This window comes from Schistocerca gregaria, chromosome 3, assembly GCF_023897955.1.
Source record: "Schistocerca gregaria isolate iqSchGreg1 chromosome 3, iqSchGreg1.2, whole genome shotgun sequence".
Classification (NCBI taxonomy): domain Eukaryota; kingdom Metazoa; phylum Arthropoda; class Insecta; order Orthoptera; family Acrididae; genus Schistocerca; species Schistocerca gregaria.
Genome location: NC_064922.1, coordinates 558,574,629 through 558,589,761, shown reverse-complemented (window position 1 = coordinate 558,589,761; position 15,133 = coordinate 558,574,629). Strand labels below are relative to the sequence as shown.

At 42.5% G+C, this 15,133-nt stretch overlaps 1 protein-coding gene across 1 annotated transcript in view; it reads right to left on the bottom strand.

The window, feature by feature from the left end:
• LOC126353909 (BAI1-associated protein 3) overlaps positions 1 to 15,133 on the bottom strand; it is a 1,859,046-nt gene that overhangs the window by 363,507 nt on the left and 1,480,406 nt on the right. Inside the window, exons 9-10 of the mRNA XM_050003139.1 lie at positions 11,428 to 11,644; positions 23 to 184 (exon numbers count right to left, since the gene is read on the bottom strand). Coding sequence (XP_049859096.1) covers positions 23 to 184; positions 11,428 to 11,644 — 379 coding nt within the window. The remainder of the gene's footprint in view (positions 1 to 22; positions 185 to 11,427; positions 11,645 to 15,133) is intronic.

Below are 15,133 nucleotides of genomic sequence, written 5' to 3'. Positions count from 1 at the left end.
GGTAGAAGATGGAGCTACTCACAAGCGAAACTTCTCGTTCCAGCGCGGGTTGAGCGTCTGCGGCTTGACGCTGGTGGCGCGTATGAACTTGGCGGGCACGGCGGCGGACAGGCTGTCGCGGTGGATGGTGTCGCGCCGCTCCCGGCCGTAGCCGTGCTCCTTCCGCTTGAAGCTCAGCCGGAAGCTGCCAACACACAACGAAATCTGCTCTCTCACTGGCCGCCGACAAAGGTGGGTAATCAGTAGCACAATGAATAGCGAACACAACAAGTTTGGTAAACTTGCCTGAACGTTTGATAAGCGTTTTGTGTAACATCACGAAACAGAGACACCTACAAAAAATGGTTCAAATGGCTCTGAACACTATGGGACTTAACTTCTGAGGTCATCAGTCCCCTAGAACTTAGAACTACTTAAACCTAACTAACCTAAGGACGTCACACACATCCATGCCCTATGCAGGATTCGAACCTGCGACCGCAGCCGTCGCGCGGTTCCAGACTGTAGAGCCTAGAACCGCTCGGCCACCCAGGCCGGCAGATATCTACAGGACACGTTCAACTACTCATACGTTGATACGTTGTGCTCTGTGAAAAGAAAGAGTCATATGTTCGTTGTAGACTGAGAATCTAGGGATTTTTCGGCTGCCTATTTGGAAAGGCTTTTAATTTTCTATGCACAAAGGTCCCATTTCTCGACGTATATGAAAGCTTTTTCTGAAGTGTATCTGTGAGGCATGACATTACTAGGAAATAAGACAGAGTCTTAACGTAATTTATTAAAATGAAAAGAAAATATTTATGTCAAAAACGTTTATTGCTTACACTCCGATTTATATCAAGTAATTACTACTTGATGGCTAGTTTCAGTTGTGTGTAACCAACATCTTGAAATCTCTACATAAGCAGAATAACAATCGCCCGGGAAAAATTCTTGAGAAAATAATATTCCGTTTTAAAATGTTAAAGCCGACACAAAACACACCATGTGATTACAAGTATCCGGACACGCGCAAAAACATACGTTTTTCTCTGCGCCAAGTACTCAAAGTCAGCAACCTCAGTAGTCATTAGATATCGTGAGAGAGGAGAATGGGGCGCTGTGCGGAACTCAAGGTCTTGGAACGTGGTCAGGTGACTGCGTGTCACTTGTGTCATAGGTCAGTAAGCGAGATTTTCACATTCCTAAACATCCCTAGGTCCAGTGTTTCCAATGTTATGGTAAAGTAGAAACGTGACGGGGCACGTACAGCACAAAAGCGCAGAGGCCGACCTCTTTGTTGACTGACAGTGACCACCAACAGTTGAAGAGGGTCGTAATGTGTAATAGGCAGACATCTATCCAGACCATCACACAGGAATTCCAATCTGCTTCAGAATCCACCGCAAGTACAATGACAGTTAGGCTGGAGGTGAGGAAACTTGGATTTCATGGTCGAGCGGCTGCTCATAAGCCACATATCACGCCGGTAAAGGCCAAATGACGTCTCGCGTTGTGTAAGGAGCGTAAACATTGGACGACTGAACAGTGGGAAAACGTTGTGTCGAGTGACGAATCACGGTACACAATGTGGCTACCCGATGGGAGGGTGTGGGTATAGCGAATGCCCGGAGAACGTCATCTGCCAGAGTTTGAAGTGCCAGCAGTAAAATTCGGAGGCGGTGGTGTTATGGTGTGGTCGTATTTTCCATGGAGGAGGCTTGAACCCCTTGTTGTTTTGCGTGGAACTATCACAGCACACAGTTAAAGAGCAATTTGGGGATGGCGACTGCTTCTTTCAACATGATCGAGCACCTATTCATAATTCACGGCCTGTGGCGAAGGGGTTACACGACAATAACATCCCTGTAATGGAGTGGTCTGCATAGAATCCTGACCTGAATCCTACAGAACACCTTTGGGATGTTTTGGAACGCCGACTTCGAGCCAGTCCTCGCCGACCAACAACGATACCTCTCCTCAGTGCAGCACTCCGTGCAGAATGGGCTACCATTCCCCAAGAATCCTTCCAGCACCTGACTGAATGTATGCCTACGAGAGTGGTAGCTATCATCAATTCTGAGGGTAGGCCAACACCATATTGAATTCCAGCATTACCGATGGAGGGCGCCACGAACTTGTAAGTCATTTAAAGCCAGGTGTCTGGATACTTTTAATCACATAATGTAGATATGGAGAGCTTAGTCCACTAGTAAAATTTACGTATATTCCAGTCGACTTTACAGCGTTATACTGGTAATACTTTACTATCTTGTAAGTAGCCTACCGTTCAAATCATAAATGCAGGTGAATATGCACTGAGCAGTACCAAAGGTAAATATCATCCCAAAATGCATTCGCATTAAAAAACAACGAGACTATTAATATTGACGTTAAAGGCATCACCAATGGCGAATCGGGTTGTAACGCTGAAGAAATAACAAGTATCTTAACAATAAAAATATTGTACATGAAGCCAATGAAGCCAAGTAACCTTGAAATTTTAACATAACAGATAGAGACATAATTACAAGACTAGGAATCTATCCTGTATCGTAAAAAGGAATCTATCCTGTATGGTAAAACAGACAACATACGCGTATAAAAGATACCGTATATAAATGTAAAATGATATGAAGACACTAAAATTCAGGTGGAACACCAAAAATAAATACGTACCATCTTCCAAGATGTAAGTAAAAACAGAGGAAGGGGAAGTTTCATAAGTAAAATTGGATCAGTTATACATAATACTCATTTGTAAAACAGGTGATACTGTGCGAAAGTATTATTCAACGGCAACAATAATTAAAAACTGTTCCACACCTGTAAAAAATTGTTCAAATAATACGTACTAATACTAAGAGATGAATCTATGTCAACAACAGGTATAAAAATAAGGAGAAAATCATACCCGTGTTGTTAGGATAGTAATGCATCATACCACATAAAACAGACATTGTTGCGTTACAAGTACTCTTGGCTGACAGAAATAAAATGAAAATGACCCAGCCGGACTGACAAGAACAACTGAACTATGCAAGGACTCGCTCTGACCTGGCAGAAGTAATCAATAGAACAGCCAGGAGGCGCGCCAGTACATGCTTTTACACAGAGTTAGAGGAACAGATACTCTGTGAACAGCGTGTAAATATAATATAACGATGGCTATTTTGTGTGTGTTGATGGATTACTCTTATCAATCAGGGTGTGGTTCTCTATTTTTTTTATGGCAGCTGTAATTATATACCGATTAGGTTCCTTTCAGCTACGCTGATACCATAGCTCCCTACTTAACAATTATAGCCCGCATCTCGTGGTCGTGCGGTAACGTTCTCACTTCCCACGCCCGGGTTCCCGGGTTCGATTCCCGGTGGGGTCAGGAATTTTCTCTGCCTTGTGATGGCTGGGTGTTGTGTGCTGTCCTTAGGTTAGTTAGGTTTAAGTAGTTCTAAGTTCTAGGGGACTGACGACCATAGTGCTCAGAACCATTTGAACCGTTTATAGCAATTACACACAACCGCTCGCTCGCCGATAGATCTGTACCTGCAGATTGGAAAATTGCGCAGGTCGCATCAGTGTTTAAGAAGGGTAGTAGGAGTAATCCATCGAACTAAAGACCTATATCATTGACGTCGGTTTGCAGTAGGGTTTTGGAGCATATAGTGTATTCAAACATTATGAATCACCTCGAAGGGAACAATCTAGTGGTACGTAATCAGCATGGTTTCAGAAAACATCGTTCTTGTGCAACGCAGCTAGCTCTTTATTCGCACGAAGTAATGGCCGCTATCGACAGGGGATCTCAAGCTGATTCCGTATTTCTAGATTTCCGGAAAGCTTTTGACACCGCTCCTCACAAGCGACTTCTAATCAAGCTGCGGTCCTATGGGGTATCGTCTCAGTTGCGTGATTGGATTTGTGATTTCCTGTCAGGAAGGTCGCAGTTCGTAGTAATAGACGGCAAATCATCGAGTAAAACTGAAGTGATATCAGGTGTTCCCCAGGGAAGCGTCCTGGGACCTCTGCTGTTCCTGATCTATATAAATGACCTGGGTGACAATCTGAGCAGTTCTCTTAGTCTGTTCGCAGATGATGCTGTAATTTACCGTCTAGTAAGGTCATCCGAAGACCAGTATCAGTTGCAAAGCGATTTAGAAAAGATTGCTGTGTGGTGAGGCAGGTGGCAGTTGACGCTAAATAACGAAAAGTGTGAGGTGATCCACATGAGTTGCAAAAGAAATCCGTTGGAATTCGATTACTCGATAAACAGTACAATTCTCAAGGCTGTCAATTCAACTAAGTACCTGGGTGTTAAAATTACGAACAACCTCATTTGGAAAGAACACATAGATAATATTGTGATGAAGGCGAGCCAAAGGTTGCGTTTCATTGGCAGGACACTTAGAAGATGCAACGAGTCCACTAAAGAGACAGCTTACACTACACTTGTTCGTCCTTTGTTAGAATATTGCTGCGCGGTGTGGGATCCTTACCAGGTGGGATTGACGGAGGACATCGAAAGGGTGCAAAAAAGGGCAGCTCGTTTTGTATTATCTCGTAATAGGGGAGAAAGTGCGGCAGATATGATAAGCCAGTTGGGATTGAAGTCATTAAAGCAAAGACGTTTTTGGTCACGCCGAGATCTGTTTACGAAATTTCAGTCACTAACTTTCTCTTCCGAATGCGATAATATTTTGTTGAGCCCAACCTACATAGGTAGGAATGATCATCAAAATAAAATAAGAGAAATCAGAGCTCGAACAGAAAGGTTTAGGTGTTCGTTTTTCCCGCGCGCTCTTCGGGAGTGGAATGGTAGGGAGATAGTATGATTGTGGTTCGATGAACCCTCCGCCAAGCACTTAAATGTGAATTGCAGAGTAATCATGTAGATGTAGATGTAGGTTCATTTCTTAACATTAGTACGTACCGCTTGGACAATTTTTTACAGGTGTGGAACAGTTATTAATCTTTGCTGCCCTTTCAGAAAGCTTTTTCACTGTATTACTTCTTTTACAAATGCATTTAATGGACGACTGATGTAATTTTACTTGTGCAAGTGCCCTTCCCCCCCCCCTTTTTTAAACAGTGTTTCGTAAGATTTTGGTGTGTGTTTATACCACTGAAGTTACCGAAATTTTAATGTGTTCTTTTATACGTGGCACTTTGTCATTTTACCTCATTGGATAGACTCCTAGTCTTTAATTGTATCTTTGTCTGCTATTCCAAAATTTCATAAGTATTTGGATTCATGTACAACATTTTTGTTGCTAAGGTAGTTGTATTTATTTTTGCAGTGTTACGACCTCGTTCACCCTTAATGATGTTTTCAAAAATTAATAGTCTCTTAGTCTGGTTGTCTTTTAATACGAATGCATTTTTCCATGATGTTCTCTGTTGATGTTGTTCAGTGCGCACTCACCTAAATTTAAGATTTGAAAGGTAACTTACTTCGAAGCAGTAAAATATTGCCCATAAAACGTTGCAAAGTCTATTACGATGTATGCTCATTTTACTAATGGAGTAGGCTCTTCCTGTATATACTGTGACGGATAACCTTAGTAAGCAGTATATTACGTTGCAAAGAATTTTTCTAACGCTCGTTTATGGATCTGAAGATGGTTGCCATGAACAAGCGAAATTACTCATCATTCTGTAATTGTCTAATGTAAATTCTGGTCTAGGCAGTAAAAATGTTTGTGTATTGTTTTAGTTTTAATAAATGAAGTATATCTGTTCTGTGTAGATGACTGTAATGGGTTTGTGCATAGTGCTATCATGTTTGTTTTGCATGATGATTAGAGGAGGGAGAGGATGAAATCCTGTGTCAGCATATAGCCCACTGTGCTCTGGTGTTCACAGTGGTTTTCTTATCATCCAATTCTGTTTACGTTGCGTAGTCGCGAAATGCCATTAACACTTTCAGAACCAGTTTTATTTTGGCGACATAGTATTTCAGCTCAGCAAGACAAACTAGGTAGAAATAATTCCATCTACATTCTGTATATAAGGAAAGATAAAGCAACGGATTTATGTTGTTTGTTTGTGAGAAGATGGTGTTACAACGCGTCTAAGATAGAGGAACGCCTACGAACACATGTCGGTATTCGTCTGTGGTAGGGTCATAGCCTATCGAGACTGCTGTTTATCGTTGTGTCCTTTCGCCGCACGCGTTGAAAAATTGGAACTTTGTAGTAAGTTCCTATGGGATCAAACTACTGAGGTCTTCGGTCCCTAGGCTTACACACTACGCAAACTAACTTTCGCTAAGGACAACACTCATGCCCGAGGGCGGACTCGAACCTCCGACTGAGGGAACCGTTTGAACCGTGACAAGGCGCTTTCGCGGCTATCCCGCATGGCACACGCGCTGATCTGGTTTGCTTGTCTGTACTGTGAATATGCAATCTGTGAGCTGAGAAAGCTCATACTGAACTCCATGTAGGTTCACGGAGGCCCCGGGCAACTAGCGCGCCAAGGTCAGACTTGTTGACTGCTCGGTCATGCAGGTTCGTAGCACAATGTCACATATTGCGAGTTGGGAAGTAGGTTTTAGCTTAATCTCACGGTTCTTTAGACTAACATCGAATCTGAGTTCAATTTTTTATGTCACGTATGGTTTATTCACAATTAGACATTATAAACCAGAAAATTAACAAAACATATGGTACTGCAATGAAAAAAAACTGCATTTTTTCAATATGAACAGAGGTGTTAATGAGCTATCGACATAAAAACATTTCTTTCTGTATAGGAATTTTGTGTCCATTGACTTATATGTCCTATCGCTATATTCCTAAAAATATATAACATCTTGAAATTTTCCAGCAAATAAAAATTGCTTATGAAAAAAATACAATCTCCCCCATTGATATCCAAGCCTACCTCTCACTCGTAACCATCTTTTATTAATAGTAGGAATGAAACAAGGTTTTCCAAATCCCAGATCAAAAAGACAGTCTGAGAGTAAAGGAAACTTCTCCCAGGGATAGTTGAAACATTCTCCATAACACTGTAACTACAACTCTAACGTCCTCTTCTTTTTATTTATTTATTAATTTTTGAGCTTTTTCTGAACCTTCAGCAAGTACGTTCAGTACCAACCGGGGGGGGGGGGGGGGGGGGGGCACAATTTATCCTGATCACCTAATCTACTGGAAAAGCATGCGAAGCATACCTTCCTTACAACATCTGTATTGTTCTTCTGATGCTTCTTAATCGCAGACGCACCAAAATACCAATATTAAAAATGCTGTGGTTAGGCTTTGCATGTACCCAGCAGACAACCAACTTTACATCCGAGCGAGCGTTCACATAACTCCTAGGAGCCAGCCTCCCGACAGACAGACGAAACTCGGCCACGATCCGGCTGGTCGCTACATCCCAGGCGCTGATAGGAGTCGCTACTCTCAAGGACCTATGCTTTTTCGCGGACCACGTGACTGCAACTAGTGTGTACGGTATCCTGACACCCTGCTTGTATTAAGGCCGGCTTACGAGCCAAGACGTGCGATTAGAGTAGGATTACTGGACCATGCACCGAATGCATTCAATTACAGTAACCAGAAACTCACTTAGGAGCCACCGCAACGCCGACGCCGTGTTTCACGTCAGTGATGAGTTAGTGGATGTGTAAGATTTCTTGTCTTGGTTTCCATCCGGAAGTTAACTGTCTTCCATCATACTGGCACTTTGAAACTGGACTGTCCTGGGACTTTAACTTGCATTGAGACTAAATGTACAAAGCTTTAACTGTGGGCTGTCTCGTCGGGACTTAAATCTTTGCTAGTGTATGCATTGTGTACTTACTAGGGTTATTTTATAGTGGTGTTGGTTTCCTTCCTAAACGCCTTTGATCTTAGACCATATTTATGTTTATTCTTTCTTCCACAGGAAGTGACTGTTTTCGTTTAGACCTTTGACCTTTCCATAAATCGTGTTATTTCCATACTTGAGAAGATACTTTCTTTTCAATACTGTTTGTTCCTATTTAAGATAAAAATGTCTTTCTAAAGTAATTATTTCTTACAATGTCTTTAACACACGTTGGAGCAGACGTATTCCTTCATATTAATTAAAATTGTTCTACAAAACTACCTGAATATTTCTTGTCGGTCAAACGAGGTGGACGCAACATATAAACGGCAAAAAATGAACTTTTCTGAAACTGAGTGTTAACAGTAGAAGTAATGAGCACCAACAGGAATGCGATTACCGATAAATTTAACAATAAAATTATAGACCACATGGTAGACGAAATGAAGGAATTTTGATACATTCGTAGCAAGGACAAAGAGAACAATCATCGCTAAAACAAGTTCCCTAGTATTAAATGTAGAACTTAATCTGAAAAATACTTCTATGCGAATGTCAAATGGTTCAAATGGCTCTGAGCACTATGGGACATAACTTCTGAGGTTATCAGTCCCCTAGAACTTATAACTACTTAAACCTAACTAACCTAAGGACATCACACATATCCAAGCCCGAGGCAGGATTGGAACCTGCGACCGTAGCGTATGCGAATGTCCATTTGGAGCACAGCATTGCATGGAAGTGAATAATAGACCGCGGAAAAACCACAAAAGAAGAGAATCGCAGCATCTGAGACGCTGCCTTACAAAAGTATGTTGAACTGGTAAGAAACACGGCATTGCCTGCAGAATCAGCGAGGGAAGAAATATGTGGGAAGCACTGCTTGGGAGAAGAGATGGGACGATAAGAAATTTATCAACACATCAGGGAATCCCTTCCATAGAACCAGAGAGTTTTTTTGGGGTAATCAGTCTTCTGAATTCTTTGCTGCGGCCCCCCACGACCCCCTCCCCTGTGCGAATCTTCACATTTAGTAGTAGAACTTGCATCCATCGTCCTGAATTATTTGTTGAATGTATTTTAAACTCTGCTTGCCAACACAGTTTTTTCTTCGATTACTCCTTCTAGTATCACGGAAGTTACTTCTTGACGTCTTAGCACATTCTGTCATCCTTTTCCTTCTCCTTGTCAATGTTCTTCATATACTCCTTTCTTCGCCGATTCTGTGGAGAACCTCATTGTTACCAGTGCCAATAATTTTCGACATTCTTCTGTATGATCACATCTCAAATGCGTTATCTTCTTTTCAGGTTTTCCCACAGGCCATGTTTGTGTTCTCCAAACGCACATAATCAGAAATTTCTCATCAAATGAAAGCGATGTTAGGCAATACTAGAAGTTTTGGGCCGGAAATGCGCTCTTTGCCTCTGATAGTCTGCTTTTTATGCCCTCTTTCCTTTGTTCATTTACGTTACTTTTCTTGAAAGGTAGCGGAATTTCTTAATGTCATCTACTTCAAGGTTACGAAATCTATTGTTAAGTTTATTGGTGATCTCGTTTCTGCTTCACCTCGTTACTTTCGCGTTTCTTCGGTTTTCCGTCAATCCATCTTCTGTAATAATTTGACTTTTTATTCCATTGAACAGGCCCTTTATTTCTTTTCCACGAGCAGAATCAGTATATTACACCTCATATCAATTTATACTGAATTTTAATCCCACTCTTGAATCTTTCATTTATTTCCATTATTGTTTCTTCAATGTAGGGGTCGCACATTAAGGGCGAAAAAGTGCATCGATATGTTGCACGTCTTTAATCGAGCACTTCGCTCTTGCTATCCCTTTTTTATTGTTCCCTCATTATTCTTGCACATATGATATACTACCTGTATTTCTCTATAGCATACAAGAATGAGATTGGAAGACAAAGAATAAAGGGCTCGGATTAAAATGGGTGTAAGACAGAGTTGCAGTCTTTCACCCGTACCGTTCAATCTATACAACGAAGAAGCAGTGATAGAACGGCCGCTGTGGCCGAGCGGTTCTAGGCGTTTCAGTCTGGAACCGCTCTGCTGCTATTGTCGCAGGTTCGAATCCTGTCTGATGACCTCAGATGTTAAGCCCACAGGGCTTACAACCATTTGAACCATTTGAAGCAGTGATGGAAATAAACTACAGATTTAAGAGTGCAGTTAAAATACAAGTTTAAAGGATATCAATGACATGATTCTCTGATATTGTTAATCTCAGTGAAAGTGAAGAATAACTACAGGATTCGCTAAAAGGAATTAGCTATGTAATGAGTACAGCGTAAACATTAAGAATGAATCGAAGAAAGATAAAAGTAATGAGATGTAGCAGAAATGAGAATAGCAAGAAGCTTGACATCAGTATTGGTGATCATGGAGCAGATGGATTGAAGGAATTCTGCTACGTAGGCAGCAAAATAATGCTTGATGGACGAGGAAGGAGAACATATGAAGCAGACTAGCACTGGCAAAAAGGGCATTCCTGGCCATGAGAAATCTGCTGATATCGCTCGTAGGCCTTAATTTGAGGAAGAGATTTCTGAGAATGTACCTTTGGAGCACTGCATCGTATGGTAGTGAAACATGGACTGTAAGAAAACCAGGAAAGAAAAGTATCGAAGCATCTGAGATGTGGTGCTAGAGAAGAATGTTGAAAATTAAGTGGACTGATAAGGTAAGGAATGAGGACGTTTTCCGTAGAAAGTAATACATCGAAAACACTGACTAGAATTAGGGACAGAATTATAGAAAATGAGTTACGACATCAGAGAACAATTTCCATTGTACTAGAGGGTGTTGTAGAACGTAAAACCTGTAGCGGAAGAAAGGCACTGGATTACATGGAATGAATAACCGAAGACTTTGGGTGAAAAAGCTGCTGTGAGGTAAAGAGGTTGGCGCAGCAGAGGAATTAGTGGCAGACGGCATAAACCACTCAGAAGACTGAAGAAAAAGGAGATAGTAGTGGCCCAGTACTGACCCCTGTGGTCCTGCTCAGGGACCTGAGGTTTTTTTTATTTTTAATTTTTTTACCAGCGTTCTGACTGGTTTGATGCGGTCCGCCACAAATTCTTCTCCTGTGCCAACCTCTGTATCTCAGAGTAGGAACTGCACCCCACGTGTTCAATTATTTGCTGGATATATTCGAGTCTCTGTCTTGCTCAACAGTTTTTACTCTTAGGTCCCTCCAGTACCATGGGAATTGATCTCTAATGCCTTAACAAAAGTCCTATCCCTGATCCTTCCTCTTGTTATTGTTTTCCATATATTCCTGTCCTCGCCGATTCTCCAGGGAACGTCCTCACTCGTTATCTTATGAGACAACCTAATTTTATAGCACCGCAGCTCAAATGCTTCGAATCTCCTCTGTTCGGGTTTTTGCGCAGTCCATGTGTAACTACCATAGAGTGCTCTGCTCCGAACGTACATTCTCAGAAATTTCTTCCTCAAACTGGGACTATGTTTGATGCTAGTATTCTTCTGGCCAGGACTGTGCTATCGGGCATGATCTTGTGCTACCTTCCCACTGGAGTCGCAGTCCGGCGCGCAGTTTCTAAACAGACTCGGCTGCAGGGCGAGCGTTAGGTTGGAGTGGGGTCGGTCACCTGTGGTGCTTGCGCAGCTTCTCGTGCGGCGAGGTGTCCCTGTGCGACTGGTCGGGGTCTCCGCTGTCGGAGAGCGTGCGGCCAGTGGCGGCGGCCGAGGCGTGGCGCGGGGAGCCCGGCGGCGTCTCGCGGGAGCTCTGGCCGCTGCCCGGCTGCGGCGACGGCGGCTGCAGCCCGCCCGGCTGGATGCCCAGCATGCAGTACGGGTCGCTGAAGCCTGCAACACCGGCCACACCACACCCACCGTCACTCACTCTTTCTTTCTCTCTGTCTGTCTGTCTCTCTGTCTCTACTGTCAGTACAGCGAGCGCTTACCGGCCTTATGCCACTAGCGTTTGTTTTGCTATACTAGTCGTACTAGGTACCGGGATCACTCGAGCGGCAGTAACGTCAGAAGGATATTTCCACTCTGTGTGCGTCCTCGGCCACTGAGGCGGGTCCAGTGTATTTAATAACTAGCTGAGAAACACGGTGTTGCTCGGGTATTTGTTTATTCCAGTCTTCTATTAAACCGTCGCCTCCTTCTTCTGTCCGTCTTCTCTGCTCCTCTCTTCCTATTCATCTTTTCTTTCCGCCTCTCTCTATCCACCAATTCTTACCCCCTCTTTCTATGTACCCTTTTCTCTTTACCCATCTCTCCTTCCTTCTTTTTTCTATCCATACCTCATGTTCTTGTCCATCATCTTCACCTCTTCATCTCTACCCACCATCTCTCCCTCTGTCCACCTCCTCCGCTCCCATACTGTATCCATCTCCTCCTATTTCCTCTCTCTGCTCGTTTCCTCCTCTATCTCTGTCCATCTCCTCCTATATTCGCCTATCTTCTCGTCCTCCCTTCTCTCTCCACGTTATCACACTGATCCCAGTAGGAGTCTGGACGTTCTTACCCCTATTCTAACTAGACTCTGACCAATAATTCTACCTACCAAATTTGACTGAAATCGTTCCAAGGGCTTCTAATGAACTTTTACTCGTAGCAATGTTCGCGTGCCCAAATGTCAAATATACAACGCTTAATTTCCATGTTAGAGCTCATTTTAGTTTCGTCCACCTACGCTCAATGGAGCATGTTATCATGATTTTATACGGGATACTCTACCTGTGCTGCTACAACATGTGCCTCTACAAGTACAACACAACATGTGGTTCATGCACGATGGAGCTCCTGCACATTTCAGTCGAAGTGTTCGTACGCTTCTCAACAATAGATTCGGTGACCGATGGATTGGTAGAGGCGGACCAATTCCATGGCATCCACGCTCTCCTGACCTCAACCCTCTTGACTTTCATTTATGGGGACATTTGAAAGCTCTTGTCTACGCAACCCCGGTACCAAATGTTGAGACTTCGTGCTCGTATTGTGGACGGCTGTGATACAATACGCCATTCTCCAGGGCTGCATCAGCGCATCAGGGATTCCATGCGACGGAGGGTGGATGCATGTATCCTCGCTAACGGAGGACATTTTGAACATTTGAAAGTGTTTGAAGTAACGCTGGTTTGTTCTCTTGCTGTGTGTTTCCATTCCATGATTAATGTGATTTGAAGAGAAGTAATAAAATGAGCTCTAACATGGAAAGTAAGCGTTTCCGGACACATGTCCACATAACATATTTTCTTTCTTTGTGTGTGACGAATGTTTCCTGAAAGTTTGGCCGCACCTTTTTGTAACACCCTGTATATATATAACTATGACGTTAGTTGAGATATGTTCGTGAACAACGTACTGTTGGAAAGAGCAACCTCTCGAGTTTTATATTGTTCCGACTACGTAGCTGCAGTGTGGTCGCACTTCAGTTCTAGTAGAAATGGTGTCGATACAACAGAAAGCATTTTGTATTCGTTTTGCGCAGTACGGGTCAGTAATAACTGTTCAGCGTGACTTTCAAGCTAGGTATGTTGTGGATCCTCCTACAGCACAGAGCGTTAGATAGCGGCATGAACAATTCCGAGAAACAGGTCGTATGTGTAAAGGCAAATCGCCGAGCCGTCCCCGAATGTCTGACACAGACGTCGAACGCATCCGCCATAGTTTCACAAGGAGTTCGCAGAAATCCGTTCGCCGTGCAGATCGATAGCTCAACATGCCCACGATGTCTATCTGGCGTCTGTTGTGTCGATGTTTACATATGAAACCATACAAAATTCACTTCGTGAAGGTGACGAACAACAACATGTGGTGTTCTGTAATTTATTTCTTGGCAAGATGGAGGATAACAGTTTTCACACCTTTAGTGTCAAGTGATGAGGCAACATTTCTTTTGTATGGAAAGGTGAACCGTCATAGTCTGAGAATGTGGGGTACGGAATGACCACATGAAGTTGACAATATGAGGTGGACTCTCCAAAATTTAATGTGTTTTGTGCATTTTCACGGGAAAAGGTGTATGGTTCATTTTTATTTTCACGGAACACTGTTACAGGAAGCACATACCTCCATACGATTGAGAACATTCTTTTCCCACAGTTGCGGACTGATTCGACCGACTTGGTTTACTGACAAGATGGGGCACCACCACACTGGCATCTGGAAGTGCGGGGGTTTTTATATCAAAGGATTACTGAACCGTGGATTGGTCGCACTGGACCAAATGATTCAGCCTCACATTACTGGCCTCCAAGGTCACCGGACCTCATTGTATGTGATTATTTCTTTTGAGGTTTTATAATAGAATCTATTTATGTACCTCCGTTACCAACAGCAATGAATGAACTGAGACATCGCATAACAGCAGCTGTGGAAGCTGTAGCTCAAGACATGCTCGCTTTAGTGTGGGAAAAAATTGAATAGCGCATTGACATTTGCCGTGCATCTCAAATGTGTTGTGACTAGAGTTAGTAGTAAGGAAGTAGTAAATTAAAATGTCATGCATTATGCGGCAGTTTTTTAGGCATGTCAGTATTTTGACGTCATATCTCCTGAACTATGAGCCATATAATGGTATATTTTTCTGGGTACATTCAGTGGCGAAATGTGTTGCGAGTAGAGTTAGTAACAACGAAGCAATAAATTTAAACATCTTACAGGATGTGGTAGTTTTTCAAGCACTCAGTGCTTATGACGTTCTAAGGGTCGTACAATGATGTACCTTTTCTGTTACACTCAGTGGTATACGTAGTAATGTTTGCAAGATATATCACGAATACAGTTCGTAGTAAAACAATAAGTTAAAACGACATGTTTCGTATTTTACTGCATGGACAGTAGTAAATTTAGTAATCGAAAAACTTTTTTCTTTTCACAATTTTTTGGCGGTTCAGCGAGAAAAAATGTAGTAAGGGTTTGAAATCGTGCGTAAAGTTTGTGCAAGTCCAAGTGCTCTCATTTTCAAACACCGAATAACTGAATTATGAGTATTCTGCTTAGTGGGCTACACTGTTTCCTACCCTCGCTTCCACAGCTTTGATAGGTCAGTGGTTCTTACCCATAGTGATTATTTTCAGACAGTAAATGATATGTGTACCATGTTTGATTGTAATCGGTCCAATGGTTTTGCAGGATTTGTCAAGCATACGTACATACATATATACATATTTATTATTTGTTTCTGGATTCAGAAATTATCAAGGAGAAACTAAACTGTTTTGAGCATTCAAAAAAGCTCAGTATAACATAGGCTATGTGTGATATGGTCAGTTTGAAAAATATCGTTGAAAACGATAATTATAAAATTATGATGTTATGCTTCGATTCTCGCAGTCAGTT